The following is a 21351-nucleotide window of genomic DNA, read 5'->3' on the forward strand; positions in this document are numbered from 1 at the left end:
AGAAGAATGCTCTTTCCACTTTCGATTGCCCGAAAAACTGCTTTTCCTTCAGGATTGGTTCTAAAGTCATCGCATCTGTTAAACCTTTCATTACTCCTCTTTTTAAAAGAAACATGATTTTAGAGATGTTCAGTGATTTTCTGGATTCATGTTCATATTCAAATCAATCTAACTTCAGATCTCTAACACAAAACGCTGGAGTTGTTAATTCTCAATGTGAGAAAAAGAAAGTGTATCTTTCCAAGTCATTCCCATCAACCCACTTCTTGAGACTTGCTAAATGCTTGGGCTTCAAAGCTCAGCCAGCGAGCAAGGAATGGAATCTGCGCATGCGCAGAGCTTCGACGCACAGTTTCCCCGCCCTTCCCAGGCTCCGCGGGAAGTGGTTCTTCCCGCGAGCCTCCAGCGCCAAGGCCGGCGGAACAGAGTTTCAGCGCCGCGGTTTCCGGCTCGGAAGAGACTGCTGAGGCGCTGGCGGGCCAGCAACATGGCGCGGTGGGGGAATAAGGTAGAAGGAGCAATAGGTTTGGGCCTTGCCTGTGCTGAGGGTCTGGAAAAGGTGGTTCGGAGGCAGGAATCACTGGATCCAGGCGGTTCTAAGGAGCGAGGAGGGGAGATGGTGGTGGTGGGCTGGGTCAGGAGGGCCTGGTCGCAGGATGCGCGGAGAAAGACTGGGGATTTGGAGTCTTAAGATGGGAATTTGAGCCTCGCCCGCTCCCCACCCCCACCGCTTTCTCCCCACGGGTCCTTATCCTGCCTCCCATCCCACGCCTTCTCTCCGCAGCACTATCGCAGCCTACCCCAGACTCCTCCATTACTTCGGAGCCTGAGTTAAAAAAAAAAATCTGTGAAAGGGAGTACCCCTCCTGGCTCAGTGATTAGCGAATCTGACTAGGAACCATAAGGTTTCGGGTTTGATCCCTGGCCTTGCTCAGTGGGTTAAGGATCTGGCCTTGCGGTGAGCTGTGGTGTAAGTCGCAGACCGGCTCGGATCCTGCGTTGCTGTGGCTCTGGCGTAGGCTGGCAGCTACAGCTCAGATTAGACCCCTAGCCTGGGAACCTCCATAAAACTTCAGAAAAGGGAGTGTAAGTAGAATAAATGGAAATATAAAACTATAGCTTTACCTCTATAATAGTCTAATATTTCCACCTCTCTAATAATCTAATATTTCCATATTTATTCAAAGCTTACTCTGGTGAGTCACTGATCTAAATGCATTATTCCTGTCTCATTTAATCTTCACAACAAACCCATGAGCTGAAGATTTATATCCCCAGTTTACATGGGAGAAATGCGAGGCTTAAAGAAAGAAAGGTGATTAGCCCAAGATCACTCAGTCCACAAGTGGTAGAATGTGATTTGAACACAGGCTTTCTCTACTTTTAGAGCCCTGGAATTCAAAAGACTCTCTTTTGTTAGGAATGAAGGTATAATCCTCAGTGTCCCAGATTAATAACTTTATGAATTTTAGAAGTTTTTTCAGTGTAGGCAGAGAAGGGTAGTTCTCTGAAGGGTCTCTAGAGGGAGGTGTGTTCCAGGGAGTTGTTAAATCATCCATCCATCCAAAAAGTAGGCCTTTAACTAGGCATCCTACAAATGAACACGGTAGGAGTTTGAGCAGCTGACTCCTAGTCCCCTCATAGGGAAATACTGGTTAAAATGATTGCAAAAATATGCCACTCACCTCCTTTGTACCTCTTTCAGCTCTAATGAAGCAGCTGTTTATAGCAGGTAGACTTGCAGCAAAATTCCAATGGCTTGTATTGCTTCAGTGTATAAATGGAGAGTTGTGGTGCTGCCCCATTTCTTTTTCCTGGTTTTCTACTGCTGCCAGAAAGGAACTTGAGGTATTGCATGAGGTGTTCTGCTTTCAGATAAGAGGTTCCATACTGTGAAAACCTTTGGTACCTTTTTTTTTTTTTTTTTGGATACCTGATTATTCTCGGCAAAAGACCTTTAGGCCTCCGATTTAGAGTTTTCTGGCTTAAAAGTAGCTTTTATGAACATAAATAAATGCAGCACCATATTTGGGGACTCTAAAGATTTTTATGCTCAGCCTTGAAATGAGTTTGTGAATTTTATTGTTCTCAAAGGAATTTTGGAGTTTATTACTACTCTTTCTCCAGACATGCTCTTTGTAATCTAGAAATATCTTCATATTAATGCATTATGTTTAATTCTTTGTAAACTAGGGAAAAACCTTGTCTTTCCATTTTTTTTTTCTTGCCCTGCTCAAGATGTAACCAAATTAGAAATCATTTATAACATCGGGTCAGGAGAGCACTGCTTCAGAAAACAGTAGTTCTTTCACTGACCACATCTAAGTATTATTTTTTTCTCCCTTATATGGAGTCAAATCAGTCTCCCTCTAACTTCCCTCTGTTAGAAGTTAGAGGGAGCTATTATCTCTCTTGCAGAGCTTTTGTTAACACAGCTGTCAACTATTTGAGTAAGACTCATGTTCCCATAAATCTTCTCATTTGGCTCATTTTTTCTACCTATTCCTCACTTCATATGTTCTCCAGATTCTTCCCTAGTCTACTCGTTTCGTGTTCAGTTGTAATTAGTCTTTCTCATAGGATGTGATGATCGGAACTGCTCACAGTTCGTCAAATGTGGTGTGATCAGTACAAAGCACAGGTGAAGCTGTCAGTGTCAAAGAAGGTAACTCTGGAAAAGACCTTAGCTCTTATCCAGTCCAATAACTGCTTCCCGCCTCCATGAATTAACAGTGAGGTTAAGTGACATACCCATGGACTTAGCTATTTGGTTATAAAGATGGGACTAGATCCCAGGTCTACAGATTGTAAATCTAGTCTTTTTTCACCATAAAACCTTTCTTTTCCTTCTTTAAATTCACTATACCACTGGTAGAACCTAAAATATTTTGGAGGACGGAATGGGGTAGATGTGGGAAAATGTGGTACTGTAGCCATGTCATACTGTGTCATACCGATGACATTTTATAATCCACCCTGAAATTGTGAGTTGCTGGTTTGTTCAGGTCTCTTCCAGCTCATTTTCAGTTAAACTTTGGATGCCAGATAAAGAACTCTACATGTATCCCTATTTCTTTTAGTTTGCCCCATTTCTTTGGTCCCCTACATACACAATTGCTAGCTAACGACAAAAGCTAGTATTTGGTTTCCTCTGCCAAAAATTCCCCTTCTTCACGTGACTGACTCCTAATCATTCTTTAAGGTTCACCCAAGGACCATATCCTGGAAAAGGAAGCCTTTTCTGCCTCTTTACCCATCCTCTATCCTTTCCGCTGGTCTTGGTAGATGCCCCTCCTGTGTGGTCTTAGTGCCCACTGCACACCACTATCATAGAATATTGTGCTGGTATTATTTACATGTCTGTGTCCCCTCCTAGATTAGACTTAGTGTTTTAGTCTCCATTTTAGATCCCCAGTTCACAAAGTAATTTCATGTTGTTGGGATTTATTATTTTATTCTATTTTATTTTTTCTGTCTTTTTGCCATTTCTTAGGCCGCTCCCGCGGCATATGGAGGTTCCCAGGCTAGGGGTTGAATCAGAGCTATAGCTGCCGGCCTACGCCAGAGCCACAACAACACGAGATCCGAGCCACGTCTGCAACCTACACCACAGCTCATGGCAATGCCGGATCCTTAACCCACTGAGCAAGGCCAGGGATCGAACCCGCAACCTCACAGTTCCTAGTCGGATTCTCTAACCACTGAGCCACGACGGGAACTCCGGGATGTATCATTTTAGAAGATACAGATTGTGGCAGTCCCTACTGACTGCTGCAAAAATACTGTATAACTACATCTCAGATCAGTGCTTGCAAAAAAAGCATCTGTTCTCATGCTGTGGGTCTGCAGATCAACTGCGTTTGGCCTGATGTATTTTGGGCTCAGCTGGGCTGGACTAAGCTCTAGCTTGCAGGTTGTTTTCAGATCTGCTGTCCATGGGTTTATTCTCAGGCTCAGGCCAGGGAGCAGCAGCTACCTGGAGCCTGCTCCTATCCTGGGAGATCCTTTCCAACTTTCAGGAACTATCAGGACTATTTAAAGTTTCCCTGCAGTGAAAATATGTATGCCTTACCTACATGCTCTAAGTAGAACACCTCCCCTCCCTTTGTCATGCATCACCTGAATATTATGGGCGAAATAAACAAAGGACATCTCTTTTGTTTCTTTTTGTTATTAATAACCATTAATAACATTTTCTCACACACTCTTTGGGGCTTTGTTTCTAGGCAGCTGTAGTGCTGTGTGTGGATGTAGGCTTTGCCATGAGTAACTCCTTTCCTGGTGAAGAATCCCCATTTGAACTAGCAAAGAAGGTGATAACCATGTTTGTGCAGCGACAGGTAAGTTTCAGATTGATCTTGAGCTTGTAACTTTGGTATAACTGCTTGTTACCTTCAGTTAGTGATGTAAGATGCCATCTTCCTTATAGTGTCTACCCTCCGTGTTTTGGGGAATCTGAGGAGTTACTCTTTTGTATACTCATTTTCAAGTCTAACAACTGCTACAGCCTGATGTCTTTTTCTTTTTTCATTTTGGTTCCTCCACTGGCTGTTACTGATTTCATCAGAAACAAGAAGCAATGTAAAATAATGTTTAAATGTATGATCTCTAGAGCCAGATGGCCTGGGTTTGAATCCTTGCTCTGCCATGTCACTTACTAACCTTGTGATCTTGAGTAAGTCTTTTAACTACTTTGTGCCTATTCCAGTTTCCTTTTACTTGTTATAAACCATCCCAAACCTAACGTCTTACGTGACATTAAAAAAATCCTCTCTCGGAGTTCCCGTCGTGGCTCAGTGGTTAACGAATCCGACTAGGAACCATGAGGTTGAGGGTTCAATCTGGCCTTGCTCAATGGGTTGGGGATCCCGCGTTGCCATGAGCTGTGGTGTAGGTTCACAGACGCAGCTCGGATCCCGTGTTTCTATGGCTGTGGTATAGGCCGATTAGACCCCTAGCCTGGGAACCTCCATATGCTGAGGGTGCGCCCTAGAAAAGGCAAAAAGACAAAAAACAAAAAAATCCTCTCTCATGGTTCTGTGAGATGACTGGGTGGCTCAGTTGGGTGTTTCTCTTTGAGGCGTCTTGTGCAGGTACACTCATGGTGGCTGGAATTGAGTCATCTGAAGGCTCAGTGGGGCTCTACGTCCAAGATGGCTCACTCCTTTGGCTGGTAGTTTCACCTTAAGTGGCTTGGCTCAGTTGGTGCTGTCCACCAGAACTCTAACATGAGGCCTCCCCATGTAACTTGGGATTCTCACAGTGTAGAAGTTGATTCTAAGAAAGTGTGTCTCAAGACTGGATATTCTAAAACAATGTGGCTTTTTGTGACCTAGCTTTAGAAATCCCAGAAAGTTATTTCCACTGCCTTCTATTAGTCAGTCAAGTCACTAAGCTAATTCACATGCAGTGGGTGGAGAAGGGCAGGAATTAGGCTTCCCTGTTGTTTTAAGGAATAGCTTCCAAATACAGGGGGGGAAAGGAGTAGATTGTGGCCCTCTTGGAGACTCTGCCGCAGTGTCTCAGTGTCCCATGTGTCAAATGGGGGAAATAATAATACCTCTTGTGTAGATAAAGTGCTTAGAATAGTACATGATGTATTGTAAACATGATATGTTTTTATTATCATTAATTCCTGCCCTTTCTACCTGGCCTACTACTTGTGCTCAGTCCATGAAGTTCTGCTTCATTCCCTGAGTACTGCTGCTCCTCTGGACACCTGTGCTGCTGCTTCTGGGTGTTGCCTTTTCCACTGGACACTATGCCTCCTACCTGTCATCCTAGATTTTTACAAATTCTAATAACTTGGAGTTCTTAATGCCTCAAAGAAGATGAAAATGCTTCTAAATACCATTCTCGGTTATAGTAATTTGTGTTGGTTGTGTTCAAGCCGTGCTGCTGTGCCCCAGTATAGTATATATTTAAAAAACAAACAAACAACAACAACAGCCAGTTCTTTCTGTTTTTATTTTTGGCTCCGCCCCTTGCATAGGAGTCTGAATGCACTCAGAAGGCTGGGAGACAAAACCTGGTGCCATTCCCATGCTGCACTCAAATTTCCTCCACTGTCCAGACTGAGGTTTTGTTGTTGAGCAAGATGATCTTGCCTCAAGATGAATTCTTGTCCAGGAGGCAGATGGAATTCTAGCTGGCCTAGCCCCTGCCGTGCCGGAAATGTTTGAATCCCAGCAGCTGGGACCTTCCCTCCATGTACAACTGGCAGTTGTAGCTGGAGTTATTAAGAGGCTGGGGAATTTAAAAGACCAAACAGATGAAGACCGACAGAGTTCCATCCTCTTCTCATTGATGTAAAAGGAACAGGAGTGCCTTTGGTGTCACATACTATTTTTTGTTTTTATGTTACACTGTGAAATGTTTCCAAAAAGGGAAATACAGGGAATAATATAATGGAAAGCTATTTTCCTATTATCTAGCCCTATACAGGCAAAAGTTTTACCATATTTGTTTTCTTTTTTTTTCTTAAAAAATAAAATGTTGCAGATTAATTTGAAGCCCTTGAGTATCCCTTCCCACCCTTTTCTTTTTTTCTTCCTCTCCTTTGCTCAGAATTTTCATAGTTACTACCAGGCATATTTTATATTTGGATCTAAGTGTATTTATAAGTAATATTTAGTATTGTATGACGCTCTTCAAAGTGTATGTAATAGTATTATGCGATACATATAATTCCACAACTTGTTTTTTCTTGACCTTATGTTTTTGAGATTTATTCATGTTGGTAAACACTGAAAGAAATTTATTTCTTTTTACTAGGGTGTCATATTCTGTTGTATAAATATTTTGCAGTGTGTTTTTGCATTCTTCAGTTAATGGATAGTTGCCAGTTTTGCCTTGCTATAAATGGTGCTGAAGTGAATTTGAACTTTCTTGTCTGTTGTCTCCTTGCATACATGTGTAAGAATTTCTTTACATTATATATACACCTGTAAGTAATTGCTGGTATGTAGAATATGGATAAATATGAATCAGCAAATGTTTTTGATCTCTGGAAAATTTAAACCTTGGGTAGTCATCCCAGAAAGACAGACTAAAATCTTTTCAAGTTGTCCATAATTAGTTTTCACCGGGGGTTTGAGTCTGATTTGGGTGTAAATTGTTAGGAGCACTTACTGCTCTCCCACTCCTCCACCACAAATTGTGCTGAAATGAAGGATAGGACCTATAGTCAGTGAAAAAATCTTCTTAGGACCTAGGAATTGTCACTGTCCATGAGTCCCTTGGGCTGCTTAGCCCGATATTCTGTTGTTGACTGTGGCCACAGGGACCTGCCATAGGGAGGTATGGTTGTCTTGCTCCCTGAAGGTTAGCTGTCTAATGGTTTCCAGGTGGTAGTGTATGATCTTCACCCTTCCAATGTACTTCCCTAGGTGTTTGCTGAGAGCAAGGATGAAATTGCATTAGTCCTTTTTGGTACAGACGGCACGGAGAATGCCCTCGCTGGTAAGGATCAGTATCAGAACATCACAGTGCATAGACACCTGAAGCTACCAGACTTTGACTTGCTGGAGGACATTGAAAGCAAAATCCAACCAGGTTCTCAACAAGCTGACTGTATCCTTTTTCAGCCAGAGAAGACTCTTAAGAAATTTCCTTTAGTCTGGGAAACAGTAATCTGGTTTGGTGAGGCTCTCTAAGAGTCCCAGATGTGACTATATGGGCATTTTTTGCTCTGAGGACATGGGGGTGATGTGTGTTAGGATTTAATGGGAGATTAATTTGGTTGGGTTGGGTGCCCCTTCTCTGCACTAGTGACATTGTGAGGCTGGGATGTATTAGAAGGGGAAGTTACCAGCAGGTATGTGTGTTTATTGACTTTGTGCAGAGGGTTTGGTGGTGGTGGTGGTTAGAAACATTTGGACAGAGAGAAGATATTTTTAGAAGAGTGTAGCATTAGAGTTCTCCTAGCCTTCCTGGGTGGAAGATTTTTTTCTGTCCAAAATCAGACTAATATCAAACTTTGAGACTTCTAATTTCTTCCAAAGATGGACTGACTTTAAAGGGTTACCCTTATTTTTCTAAACTGTGGTGCCATCCCTGATCACTGAGAGGTGCTGCTGTGCTGTGCTGCTGTGCTGCAAGTGACTTATAGATGCTGCATTTTGGCTGACTTCATGTTTAAGGATGCACTGAAATAGCAAAACATGGATTTTAGATACTATAAAATGGCACTATAATTTTTTTTTTTAAATTAGCCATGTTGAACATCTTTTCATGTGGTCTTTGGCCATGTCTGTCTTATTTGGAGAAATGTCTATTTATTTATTTTAAAAATGATTTTTATTTTTTCCATTATATTGGGTTTATAGTGTTCTGTCAATTTTCTGCTATACAGCAAAGTGACCCACTCAGTCACACATACATATATACATTCTTTTTCTCACATTATGCTCCATCATGCTCCATCATAAGTGACTAGATATAATTCCCAGTGCTATATATACACAGGATCTCATTGCTTATCCATTCCAAAGGCAATAGTTTGCATCTGTTGACATAATCTTTGGTTAAGTGAGTGGAATGCGTACTTTTTGGTTTATTTTATTTTTCCTAGTTATATGTTCCAGGATGTGTACTTTGATATATACCATATTTATTTGTGAAATGAAGTTTGGAAGAAAGGTACTTGGGCAAGTACTATTAAATCATCATGCACTTAGCCCAGTGCCCACAGTGGATTTCACTGGAAAAAAAGTTGCATGTTCTTGGGAGAAAAGGACTGTTTGCTGTTATCTTCTGCCTTAACCAGCTGAGTCCTGGATGCCCTCATCGTGTGCATGGATTTGATTCAACAAGAAACTATGTAAGTGTCTTAGCTGAAGAGAGTTGGAAATGAGCCTTTCTGCAAAAATTGTATGGATTGATGTATTCAGTGTGCTGTGTGACTCATTGTCCTTCAAGCTGCATGTTTGTGTGGCTGAGGGAACACATTTGATAGAATTCAACCTTTCTTCTTAAAAAGTTTAAAAAGAGGAAGGGCTATACTTTGTGGAATTTCTCTGGGAAAATGAAATGTTTGGCTTTTTTTTTCATGTTACTTCCTATTTGACTTAAGCTAATTACCAGGAATTTTTAAAAATACTAAGTGGTATCATCCATATGTTATTGAAATTAGAAGCATGTAACTCTGGCCAGCTTCCTAATTTATTACTTAATTACTGTGCCTTTAAAATATATTTCTTTGAATTCACACATACACACATCCCTTGACTATTAGGAATAGCATTTATACTAAAATGTCAAGCCAAAATTTGTATTACCATTTCTCAGTCTCTGTACATCATCTGCAAAATCCTGCCACTAGCCGGAATGGAATCAGACCAGGGTGCCTGGAGTATGAAGCCTTGCACAGCTGTAATTGTAGTGCCCTGGAGAGTTCCTTGTTTGTATTCTTTCTCTGTGGAAGCTGGAATGAGATTTTTTTTTTTTTTTTTTTTTTTTTTTTGCCTTTTAGGGCTGCACTGGCATATGGAAATACCCAGGCTAGGGTGAATTGGAGCTATAGCTGCAGGCCACAGCCACAGCCACAGCAATGTGGGATCCTAGCCGAGTCTGTTACCTATATCACAGCTCACGGTGACTCTGGATCCTTAACCCACTGAGCAAGGCCAGGAATCAAACCGCATCCTCATGGATACTAGTTGGATTTGTTTCCTCTGCTCCACAATGGGTTTTTCTTAAATCATAACGACCACACCATTAACTGAAGTTAGAGTTAGGAAATCAGAGCCATAATATTTCCACAATGCTCAGAAATCTTGCTTTAGATGGTAAAAGTATGAGTGACAACTGGCTTGATTAAGTGTTAACTTGGCTGAGCGTCAGTAGAACATAATGACATTTGTGAACTGGAGCTTGAGTTATTCCTTACCTTTTCTGCTCAGCCACCAAGGACATTTGCATTTGTAGGAACTAATTCAGGAGGATGATTTCTTAGCATGATAATTCTCTCTTCTAGAGGAAAGAAGTTTGAGAAGAGGCATATTGAAGTGTTCACTGACCTCAGCAGCCCATTCAGCAAAGATCAGCTGGACATTATCATTCATAACTTGAAGAAATCTGGCATCTCGCTGCAATTCTTGTAAGACCGTAAGAATAAGATTTGTGGACAAATCATGCGCTCTCATAATGCGGTGAGCGGGTCCCCGTCCCAGAGCCCTTGGTTCCCAGCAGTCCTCTCAGCTCTTGAGTCAGAATCTGACCTCTGCCAACATTCACTGGTTACTCTCTGTTCCAGGAACTCCTTTGGGTTTTGATGATAACGGGATGAAAGTCACAGTGAAACACAGGAATTTAGCTCAGCAGCAGATCCCAGATCCTTTGTACTGTTCTTAGACTTAAAGAATTGAGGAATTAATTAGGGGAATTTTTTCCCTAAACAGTGTAGGGAACTACCTTAAAGAGAGTAGTTTTTTTTTTTTTTTTTTTTTGCCTTTTTGTCTTTTTAGGGCCATGCTCGTGGCATATGGAAGTTCCCAGGCTAGGGGTCAAATTGGAGCTGTAGCTGCTGGCCTACACCGTAGCTCATGGCAGTGCTGGATCCTTAACCCATTAAGTGAGGCCAGGGATCGAACATGCGTCCTCATGGATACTAGTTGAGTTCATTAACCACTGAGCCAGGACAGGAATTCTGTCAGTAGATGTTTTTAGGATAGAGAGGGATCTCAACTTGTGGGTCATTTTAACCCTTTTTTGGGTCTAGAGGATACACAGACATAAATAAAATGTAATTTGCTTATGTAAATTTACAGATGAAGTGTACACATTTAGGAGGAAGATGTATTTCACAGTTTGCTGGGGAGAGAGTTCCTTTCCCGCAATAACTTGAATTTCCCCTCCAGGCATTTACTTTCTGTAGCTTACATCCCCAGCACTACATTGTCTTCACTACCTTAGTCCTTCCTGCTTCATCTAAAACCTGTTTTTTTCTTGTCCTATTTTTGGTAAGAGCAGAGTGATAGTATAGTGTTGAATTGGTATTCTTCTGGGGACACTCATTTTTCAGATGGAGAGCTCTACCAAGAAGCCTCCAGCTCTGAGTGGTAAGCCCTCAGCTTCTTTAAAATGCCTGCCACAGGGAATTAAGAACCTCTCTTGCATGTATGTACCTCTTAAGCCTGCTGAGGGGCATTCCTTTCTGCAGACCTGTGGAAAAATAGTTCAGAATAATCCATTAAACTGATACTTGTTAAGATGGTACTTCAGAGAAATTAAGTGCTTTTTAAGTGACTCTTCTCTTCTTATCATTTGAGGTTTTCTCAGCACTCCAGAAGCCCAGTTTGGCTTCTGTTCCCTCTTCACAATCTGGGATGCCTTTACATGGGTGAAGCATTCTGTGCTTCTGTCAGTGTCACTGGAAAGGGCTGCTTTTGTGTGTGTGAGCAATACCGTAGAGAGGGCTGAAGAGGGAACATAGCCTTCTCTTCCACTTACTTGTTATTTGGCTGGTTATGGTTTTTTTCTTGGGTCCTTTGCGATAAACCTCTAACATGCAAAGTAGAATTTTTGGTTTTATTGTCTGATGAATCCCATGTATAACTGATTATTATTGTTGGACTGAAAAATACCAGTAGACTGAAGAAGTACTGTTCTAAGCAGGCTTGTTCCTTAGACCTAGTTTTTAGTTTCTTCTACTGACTACTAAAAAAATTTATTTATGGTTTAATGCAGGGTAGAAAGAACTGTTGTTGTAACTTCTTTTTCCAGGAAACTTCCTGACCCTTCATTATCATGTTATCCATCCTTTCTTTGTGGTTGATGCTATGGAAGCAGCAATAGCCTGATGCAAACTCAGTGTGCCATATCTTGTTCCTTGGAAGCTCTTGTGCATGTAACACAGAACACGCACATCTGTCGTGCTAAGAATATGTAGGAAAGAATGTAAATAGGAAGCTCTGTCTTTGTTTTTTGTGTTTTATTTTATTTTTTTGTCTTTTTAGGGCCACATATGTGGCATATTGAGGTTCCCAGGCCAGGGGTCGAATCGGAGCTGTAGCCACTGGCCTGCATCACAGCCACAGCCACTCCAGATCCAAGCCATATCTGTGACCTACACCACAGCTCACGGCAAGGCCAGATCCTTAACCCATTGAGCGAGGCTAGGGATTGAACCTGCATCCTCATGGATACTAGTCAGATTCGTTTTCCACTGAGCCACGACGGAAACTCCAGGAAGCTCTGTTTTAATGATAGCAAATAAAATGATGACATTGGAATGAACAACAGTAATGCTTGGGTTCCAGGAACAAAGTAAGGTGATATGACTCTTTGCTCCACCACTTACTAGCTTTGTAGCTTTGGCCAGATTATTTCATCTCTGTAGCTTAGTTTCTTTTTAGAAAATGGAGATAGAAATCTCTCTCTACCTACTATGTCAGGATGCATTGAGATTGTTTACATGACAGCATTTATGGAGTGCCATATAGTGTGTTATCAACAAATGTGTTTAGTTGGCTTACTTTTCGATTTGCATTTTGATTATTGAATATTCCCATGACTGGTAATCCCAGGCTAGTTTTAGCTTCGTTTCAGTCAAATGACTAGAGTGAAACACCAGAACAAAATTGATTTTACTTATTTTTGGCAATTAAGTGATATGTGTATAGGAATTCTCTTCTAAAATAATAATAACAACATTATTTGGGTTTTGAGAATTTTACATACATACTGATATTTTGAGAGCTCATTAATGGGCATTTATTTATTTATTTTTGTCTGCCTAGAATATCATCACTGAGACTTTTTTGAGGAAACCTCATGGCTTGGATGAGAGTGGACATCTTCTAGATAGATCTGGCCCCCACTGATTCCTGGGTTTTTGAATCGGAGAATAGAGGGTTAAACCCTCAGTTCCTCTTTGGTAGTGGGGTTGGGCCCTATGAGCTTGAGTGTGTTCACAAGCAATGTGGAGGAGCAGTCTGAGAGAGCAAAGCTGACATAAAGGCAGACAAAGATGAAATATGGGTGTAGAAAGTGAGAGGCCACATAATCTTTGTGGCCTTTAAAACTGGGTCGTGTCATCCTAAGGCCATGTGCAACCCTGCCCTTTCAGTTATTTGGTTATGTAAGCCAATACATTTCTCCCATAAAAGCCAAATCAAAGGAGGCTTCAGTCACTTGAAAATGATAGAATATTGAATAAGGTAGATAGGTGCCATTTGACAGTTGAGAAATGTAAAGCTCAGAGATGTTGACTGACATGGCCATTTCCTCACAGAGTGACACTCAGAGGATTAGAATCCAGCTTATGATTTGGCTTCAGAGCTTGTCTTCTTAACCTACTGCTGATCTTTCCCTGATAGTTTGCCTTTCCCAGTTGGCAAGGAAGATGGAACTGGGGACAGAGGAGACAGCAGCTTGCGCCCAGACCACCATGGACCCTCCTTTCCTCTGAAAGGAATTACTGAGCAGCAAAAAGAAGGTATTCAGATGGTGAAAAAGGTGATGATGTCTCTAGAAGGTGAAGATGGGCTGGATGAAATATATTCCTTTAGGTAAGAAGTTAAATATTATTTACAACTTCAGTTTTAAGCATAGTAATTTCTTTTGTTATCAGAGGGTTCCATAATGTTTTTCCTTTTCTGTCTCTCTTGAATTGGCAGTATTCTTTAATATCCCAGTTTTTATTGAAGAAATGGTACACCAGTTTCTAGTCCTCCTTTTAGATACCATGAAAAATTTAACAAGTCAAATTATGAAAGATGAGGTGGTAGATTTCTTCTTGATGCCAAGCTTGGGACATGTTTTCTGAACCCTTCCTTTTCATACACCTAAAAATATATTCTTTACTTGTTTATTTTTTTTTTGCATATGGAGGTTTCCATTCTAGGGGTCGAATCACAGTTGCAACTGCCAGTCTTTGCCACAGCCACAGCAATGTGGGATCCGAGCCACATCTGTGATCTACACCATAGCTCATGGCAATAAATGCCAGAACCTTAACCCACTAAGCAAGGCCGTGAATCAAACCCACATCCTCATGGATACTGCTCAGGTTTGTTATCACTGAGCCACGATGGGAACTCCTAAAAATATATTCTTAATTATAAAAAGTGATGTCAGATCTAAGAAAATACTCAATATACTCTTATCCTTTGATTTAGGTTTTAGGAGGCAGTATAATATAATAAAGTGATTTTTTATTTGGTCACAAAGTAGTTTGGTCAGGCAAACAAACAAAAAACCCTCAAAAGACCCAAAATGTAAAGAATTTATAATCTTATTTTATGTGGGCTTTACAAAGGGAAAATTATGTAAGAAATGTGAAATTCCTGAAGTACTGTATAACAATAAAACAAACAGCTTTTTTGAACCATTCAGTTAAAAGACAGTGGGAGAAACTGTCCCTTTATCCACGTTATTCTTTTTTTTTTTTTTCCCCTTTTTAGGGCTGCCCCCACAGCATATGGAGGTTCCCAGGCTAGGGGTCCAATCAGAGCTACAGCTGCTGGCCTACACCACAGCCATAGCAATGTGGGATCCGAGCTGTCTGCTACCTACATCATAGCTCATGGCAATGCCGGATCCCTAATCCCTTGAGCAAGGCCAGGAACCAAACCCGAAACCTCATGGTTCCTAGTTGGATTTGTTTCTGCTGCGCCATGACAGAAACTCCCTATCCATGTTATTCTTGTTTGGAATCGGATATACACTTATTTGGAGCAAAGAACTTGAGAGGGGTCCATAACACCTAGAACAGTATGTTATGTGAGAGGCCGGATCAGGTAAAAGTGGCAACAGAATACCAAACAATATGGCTTGTGGAGTTTCACATTCTCAGGGATAATACCACTTAATGTTAAAGAATTAATTCCAGTTTATCAATAAATACACAAAATACAGACCTTTTAAGCAAAGTTTGGTTTTTTTTTTGAGGGGGTGTACACCTGTGGCATGCAGAAGTTCCCAGACCAGGTATCAAACTTGCATCACTGCAGTAACCAGAGCTGCTACAGTGACAACACTGAATCCTTAACCCACTGATCCACAAGGGAACTCCTTAGGCAGAATTCTTTTTTTTTTTTTTTTTTTTTGTCTTTTTTTTTTGTTGCTGTTGTTGTTGCTATTTCTTGGACCGCTCCCACGGCATATGGAGGTTCCCAGGCTAGGGGTTGAATCGGAGGTGTAGCCACCGGCCTACATCAGAGCCACAGCAACGTGGGATCCGAGCCACGTCTGCAACCTACACCACAGCTCACGGCAACGCCGGATCGTCGTTAACCCACTGAGCAAGGGCAGGGACCGAACCCGCAACCTCATGGTTCCTAGTCGGATTCGTTAACCACTGCGCCACGACGGGAACTCCCTAAGCAGAATTCTTAATTGAAGTAAATAAAGCTTCAGTTGAAGTAACAGTTCAACCATTAAGATTTTTTGGAATAGCTGCAATATATATCTACTTTAATTTTTCTTAGTCACAATTTTTAAATATTTCTGGTGAGCTATAATTGACTATAATGCTCTTGATTCTTTAAACATAGATAATACTTTTGAAAAGTTGTAGATAAATGGGAATTTTGGATTGAATTTCAATTTCCCAAGGTATTGTTAAAGGAACCAGTGAGGAAACCTGTAAAGTGACATTTCTTGTAGAATGTGTCCTTATTGCAATACCTGCAAATAAATGTCCCAAGTTATTCTTTCAGATTTGGACATGGCTTGCTCTAATGTGGGAATATATGTTTTAAGCTAACTTGTTCACCATGATATCATAAAGAATTATAGGCCAGGAAAATCACTGTTAAAAAGCTTATTTTTCTATAATATAGTCAGGAGGGAAAGTACTATGTATTGTCCTAGCAATTCGAAGCTACTTTGATTTTAGGTCTGCCATGAAGGTGTGGACCAGAACTTTGCCCTCCAATGTAGTACCCATTAACCATACGCAGCTATTTAAATTTAAATTTGAAGTTCCCGTTGTGTCTCAGTGGACTAAGAACCTGGTGTAGTGTCTATGAAGATGTGGATTTGATCCCTAGCCTCGCTCAGTGGGTTAAGGATCTGGCATTGCCACAAGCTGTCATGTAGGCCAGCAGCTGTAGTTCTCATTCATCCCCTAGCGTGGGAACTTCCATATGCTGCAAGTGGGGCCCTAAAAAGAAAAAATAATAATAATAAAATTTAAATTAATTGGAGTTCCCGTTGTGGCACAGCAGAACTGAATCCGACTAGGAACCATGAGGTTGCAGGTTCGATCCCTGGCCTCGCTTATGGATTAAGGATCCCGCATTGCCATGAGCTGTGGTGTAGGTCACAGACATGGCTCAGATCTGATGTTGCTGTGGCTCTGGTGTAGGCTGGCGGCAACATCTCTGATTAGACCCCTAGCCTGGGAACCTCCATGTGCCTCGGGTTCGGCCCTAAAAAGACAAAAGACAAAATAATAATAATAATAATAATAATAATTAAAATTTAAGATAATTAAAATTAAGTAAAATTTAAAATTTAGCCCCTCAGTCACACTAGCCAGACTTGAAGTGCTCACTAGCCTTCGAGTGACAGGTACAATTGCAATCAGAAAGAGAACACTCCTGTCATTGCACAGAGTGTATAGGACAACACTGGACCAGACTTGTCCTTGTCTGGAAGATATTAGGGGAGCATGGCTTGACTTCTAGTTGGGGAGGTTCAAATCTACTGCAGAACTCATCCAGTTGTTCTCCGGTGTTACCTATAAGATGCTGATCTTTAGAACTTCCTTTGGAACAGAATCCAAACCTCTTGATGATTTTAGATGTGATTCATACACAAACTAGTAGTGTCCCATGAGACGCATGTGACCTGGTTTCAGACCCATCCCTTCCCCAGTGACTCCAAAGCCAAGGTGTACCATAAGCTTTGGGGCACCGTGTCAGGGAGAATATCTACTATTCACTGTGAATTATTTCTCAAAATTGGAGTCTCTTGAGGCCTTTGTGTCCACAACTCAGCGTCAGATAATCCTTAGGGAATATCACAAATTCCACCTATCTCTTGTAATTTTCTGTTATTTTGTTGTTGTTGTTGTTGTGTTTGATTAGGGATCAGATGAAAATAGAATTGGTCTTCCCTAGTATTCAAAGGATGTAGTACTCCATGTTGTATTCGCTGTTTCTCAGCTCCCATTCCCTGCCCGGCTAGAAACCTAGAGTTAATTGCTTTTCTTTTAAGACTGAATATAGACTGTTATGTTCCTTTATGCCCTGGAGAGTCACTTTTCTTCATTGTATGTATATACCTATTATGTCTTTTAACTAAAGAATTATAGAGTTGTGAACAGTGATGTAATAGGATGTGCCCACCCTTTGATATCCTAGAGCAGAGCTTTTAGTTCTCAGGTCCTTGGTTTTCAGGGAGTTGGTATGTGCAGACTCCTTTATGAATGTGCTTTTATGATAGCCTCACACTGTCCTTGGTCCTGAATGTTAGGAACAACTGGCTGAGTTGAAAGAGAAGATTGAATAAGGGAACGTAGAGAGGTTCCTTTTCACTTGCCTTCCTCCTAGGCCAACTCATTTGTATTCTGGCTCTCTCCCCACTGGTGGTTGCCACAAATGTCCCTTGCCATCCCCTGTTGTTCCTCTCTTTATGATCAACAGCACCTCACTTCTCATTTGAGAAAACTAAATGCAACATCCAACACAGGTTAACATTTTTAATTTGTTGCTTTCATCATACATTTTCCTTTATTAAGTGAGAGTCTGAGACAACTGTGCATCTTTAAGAAAATTGAGAAGCATTCCATGCCCTGGCCTTGTCAACTGACCATTGGCTCCAATTTGTCTATAAGGATTGTGGCTTACAAATCGGTAAGTGGTAGGTAATCATTTTTTTATAGAAATGTTACCAGGCAGACAAAAATGCTTATATAAGGAACTGACAATTCATGTGTGGGTTACTCAGAACCATAATTATTGCTTCTTTTAACTGCTCCCTGTTCATTTCATCTCTATTTAGTTTTTATGTAAAAGGCAGGCTAGGAGAGGAAGTTTTAAAATTGTCTGTAATAGAAGTTGATTCCATACTCTTTCTCTCCATTGACAGTTGATGGTTAATCATGAGTTTCAGCCTTTCTCTCAAACTCTTTTTTAAAGAAAGAAAATGAAAAGCATTAAGTTGTGTCATTGTAGAATTCTAGCAGAAAGACAGATATACCCCAAAGTTCAGAGTTTTGAAAACTCTGTCATATCTAATTCAGTTATTAATGATCTGGTAGCAGTAGCATTTCTGAAATATCAAAAGATATTGGCTTGTTAGTGTGAAATTGCCCTTTGTAATATATGTACATTTGTACTTCTCAAAATGAATTGCTCTTAGTAATTATTTGATGAAATTCCAATTTGAGTATGTCTCTGATCCATGCCTCTGCATGACCCTCCTCGCTTTTTTCTTCAAATATACAAAATAAACATATAAAAATTTTAAATATATAAAATGTTCAAAATATAAAAAAATGTCCTATATAGTCAGATTTTTTTGTTGTTTTTTGCTTAATGCCAAAACATGCCACATGCCTGAAAACCATGGGGGCACTTCTTTATTTTGGGTTCCATCAAGGTTTAGCATAATGGGAATGAGAATAGAGTCTCCTTCCTTTCTTTTTTATAGTTTATTTTTTTCATTTTTTCCCATTATTTCTACTGCTAGACTGCTTTCCCTTTCTTCTTTATTGGAAAACTATAGTAACAAAATGTAAGATTCGCTCTTACTAGACAGACTGAGGGTTTTGCATAAAAAGTGTTGGCATACCTACGGATATAAATATTTATTTATGGATTATCCTGGGGGGAAATAAAATGTAGAAGGAATTATAAAATAAACAGAAACTTCTACAGTAGGCAGGAGACCATAAAACAGGATAGCTAGATTAATTGTTTTGGGTTCTTTTCTGTAAAGGAGAGAAGATAGTAGGTGTTCATCTTTTGTCAGTCAGAATCCTAGCTTTCCTTGTTTTCTCTTTATTTTTCTTTTGGAAATCAGATTCTCCAGGAGAAAGTTAAACAGTCTTGGACAGCTGTGGATGCAAGAACCCTAAAAAAGGAAGATATACGAAAAGAAACAGTTTATTGCTTGAATGATGATGATGAAACTGAAGTTCCAAAAGAGGATACTATTCAAGGTATTATGTCAATCAGAGTTTCACTTTTGTCTAGAAGATTTTCTTCTAGATGACATGAGGCGACTAGGTTTTGTATTATTATTTGTTTAGAGACGCACCTGTTTGAAGGGATCATGAGACACTGGGTCCTTTAGTTAGGATGATTCTGAGGCAGGTGTACCCTTGGGCATTCCATCTCTCTGGGTTTTAAGTGTCTTAAGGGACAGGACTTAGTACTTGACTTTGTTTTAAAGTTTGAAACTTACTAGCTTGGAGAATGCTAATATTAATGTGACCATAGCAGATTTTGTGTTTATTTTATCTTTGACTTCCAGGGTCGTTTTTCTGGGTGCCAATTTCAGGTCTTATATCCTGCCAGATTGGCTCCCTTAAGGTAATTTAGGGGGTAAGAAAAATTCTTTCTGTTTGTTATATTGCTTTATGTTCACTAGGATCTTTATAGCTGTACTTCATATATTTATCCCTGTTTGACCTATATAGTGTATCTAGATGGCATCTCTATCCAGAGGGCTTAGAAACTGGCTGAGAATGTCTGGATGTTCAAGAATTAAATGATAAGATACCAAATGATGGTTAAGTTAGAAATGTAATATCTCTCAGTCAACTCAGTACTGTAGTACAGCTGAGAACAGAAATTTTGGACTCAGACCTTAGGCTCCTTTGCTGGCTGGTCATTCAATCCTGGTATAATGACTGGCTCATAATAGAAAGAATAGCGTGATTAAGGGTAAAAGACCAGCAAAGTAGAGGGCCTTCTCAGTGATACTGAGTAGTTGGGTTGGTGTGTTGGGCATATGCAGATTCATACTCCAGGGTAGTATCTAAAATACAACCTGTATTTTCTCTTTTAATCTTCACAAAAACCGGTGAAGTAGGCACTCTTGTTGTTTCCATTTTACAGTTAAGGGAATAGAGGCTGAATGTCTTTCACTGACGTATGCAAGGTCACGTAGTTAGCAACTAGCAGAATTTTAATTTGGGGGCTGTCCTACTACAACGTCTGTGTTTCTACATACTGTTCTGAAGAAGGGCTTTGAATGATAGACTGAAGAGTTTATGCTTAATTTTGAAAGCAACATAGAATTGTCTGTAGTTTTGAGGAGCAGAGCATCATTGGAGCTGTGTTCTAGGAAGATTAATAGGACATCTGGGTATGGAATGGATTAGAGGGAGAAGGGACTAGAGAGGAGGGTGCCAGTTCTTTTGGTCATAAGCAAAGAAAGTAGCTCTGGTTATTTTAGGCAAAAAGCAAATTTATTGGTGGATCAAAGGAGAAGGAAGAGTTCAACATTGTTTCAGGTCAAGAGCAGAGATGTACATCTTTTCTTTCTGACCTTTGTGTAGTTATCCATATACCGCCTTTGCCTGTCTGCTACTCTCTACCCCCTAATATATAGCATTCTCTTTCTTAGAGGAACTAATATATGCAAACAAAGGCATATGGTTATATGTTGTAGTTTGTTCCATACTTTTTGCCATGAATAAAAGTTAGAGTTATTGATTTACCCTTTAAATAGATGAACCAGAAAACATAAGTCAGTTTTCATTAGAATTTTCAGGTAACTGTTAAATGATTCAAGTTAGATGTCTAAAAAAACGTTTGGTTTAGATACCACTTTTTTTTTTTTGTCTTTTTAGGGCCGCATATGCGGCATATGGAGGTGCCCAGGATAGGGATCGAATTGGAGCTACAGCTGCTGGCCTACACTATAGCCACAGCAGCGCCAGATCTAAGCCGAATCTGCAGCCAACACCCACAGCTCATGGCAACGCCTGAGCCTTAACCCACTGAGCGAGTGCAGGGATCGAACCTGTGTTCTCATAGATGTTAGTCAGATTTGTTTCTGCTGAGCCATGAAGGGAACTCCTAGATACCACTTTTAATTATCTGCCATACATATCCCACTTAATTTTTTTGTTGAAGTTTGTTGAAATGTTCTTTCCATTAGCTTTTTTATTTTTTTTATTTATTTTTATTTATTTTTTTGTCTTTTTGCCTTTTCTTGAGCCTTTCCCATGGCATATGGGGGTTCCCAGGCTAGGGGTCTAATCAGAGCCGTAGCCCTGGCCTACACCAGAGCCACAGCAATGCAGGATCCCAGCCATGTCTGTGACCCACACCACAGCTCACGGCAACACCAGATCCTTAACCCACTGAGCAAGGCCAGAGATTGAACCCAAATCCTCATGGTTCCTAGTCAGATTTGTTAACCACTGCGCCACCATGGGAACTCCTC

The 21351-nt window shown here is 40.5% G+C and overlaps 1 protein-coding gene across 4 annotated transcripts in view; it reads left to right on the top strand.

The window, feature by feature from the left end:
- Nucleotides 353-21351, top strand: part of XRCC5 (X-ray repair cross complementing 5) — a 97032-nt gene continuing 76033 nt past the window's right edge. For 2 of the 4 annotated variants that reach the window (XM_003133649.5, XM_021076277.1), the window contains exons 1-8: nucleotides 353-508; nucleotides 4227-4340; nucleotides 7389-7572; nucleotides 8773-8821; nucleotides 9977-10099; nucleotides 13320-13511; nucleotides 17690-17804; nucleotides 18976-19114. In XM_003133649.5, coding sequence (XP_003133697.3) covers nucleotides 488-508; nucleotides 4227-4340; nucleotides 7389-7572; nucleotides 8773-8821; nucleotides 9977-10099; nucleotides 13320-13511; nucleotides 17690-17804; nucleotides 18976-19114 — 937 coding nt within the window. In that variant the 5' untranslated portion in view covers nucleotides 353-487. Of the gene's footprint in view, nucleotides 509-1062; nucleotides 1087-2580; nucleotides 2666-4226; nucleotides 4341-7388; nucleotides 7573-8772; nucleotides 8822-9976; nucleotides 10100-13319; nucleotides 13512-17689; nucleotides 17805-18975; nucleotides 19115-21351 lie in introns of those variants that run through there. The other 2 variants (XM_005672177.3, XM_013984470.2) reach the window with 2 other exon arrangements.

Source organism: Sus scrofa, chromosome 15 (genome assembly GCF_000003025.6).
Source record: "Sus scrofa isolate TJ Tabasco breed Duroc chromosome 15, Sscrofa11.1, whole genome shotgun sequence".
Lineage (NCBI taxonomy): Eukaryota > Metazoa > Chordata > Mammalia > Artiodactyla > Suidae > Sus > Sus scrofa.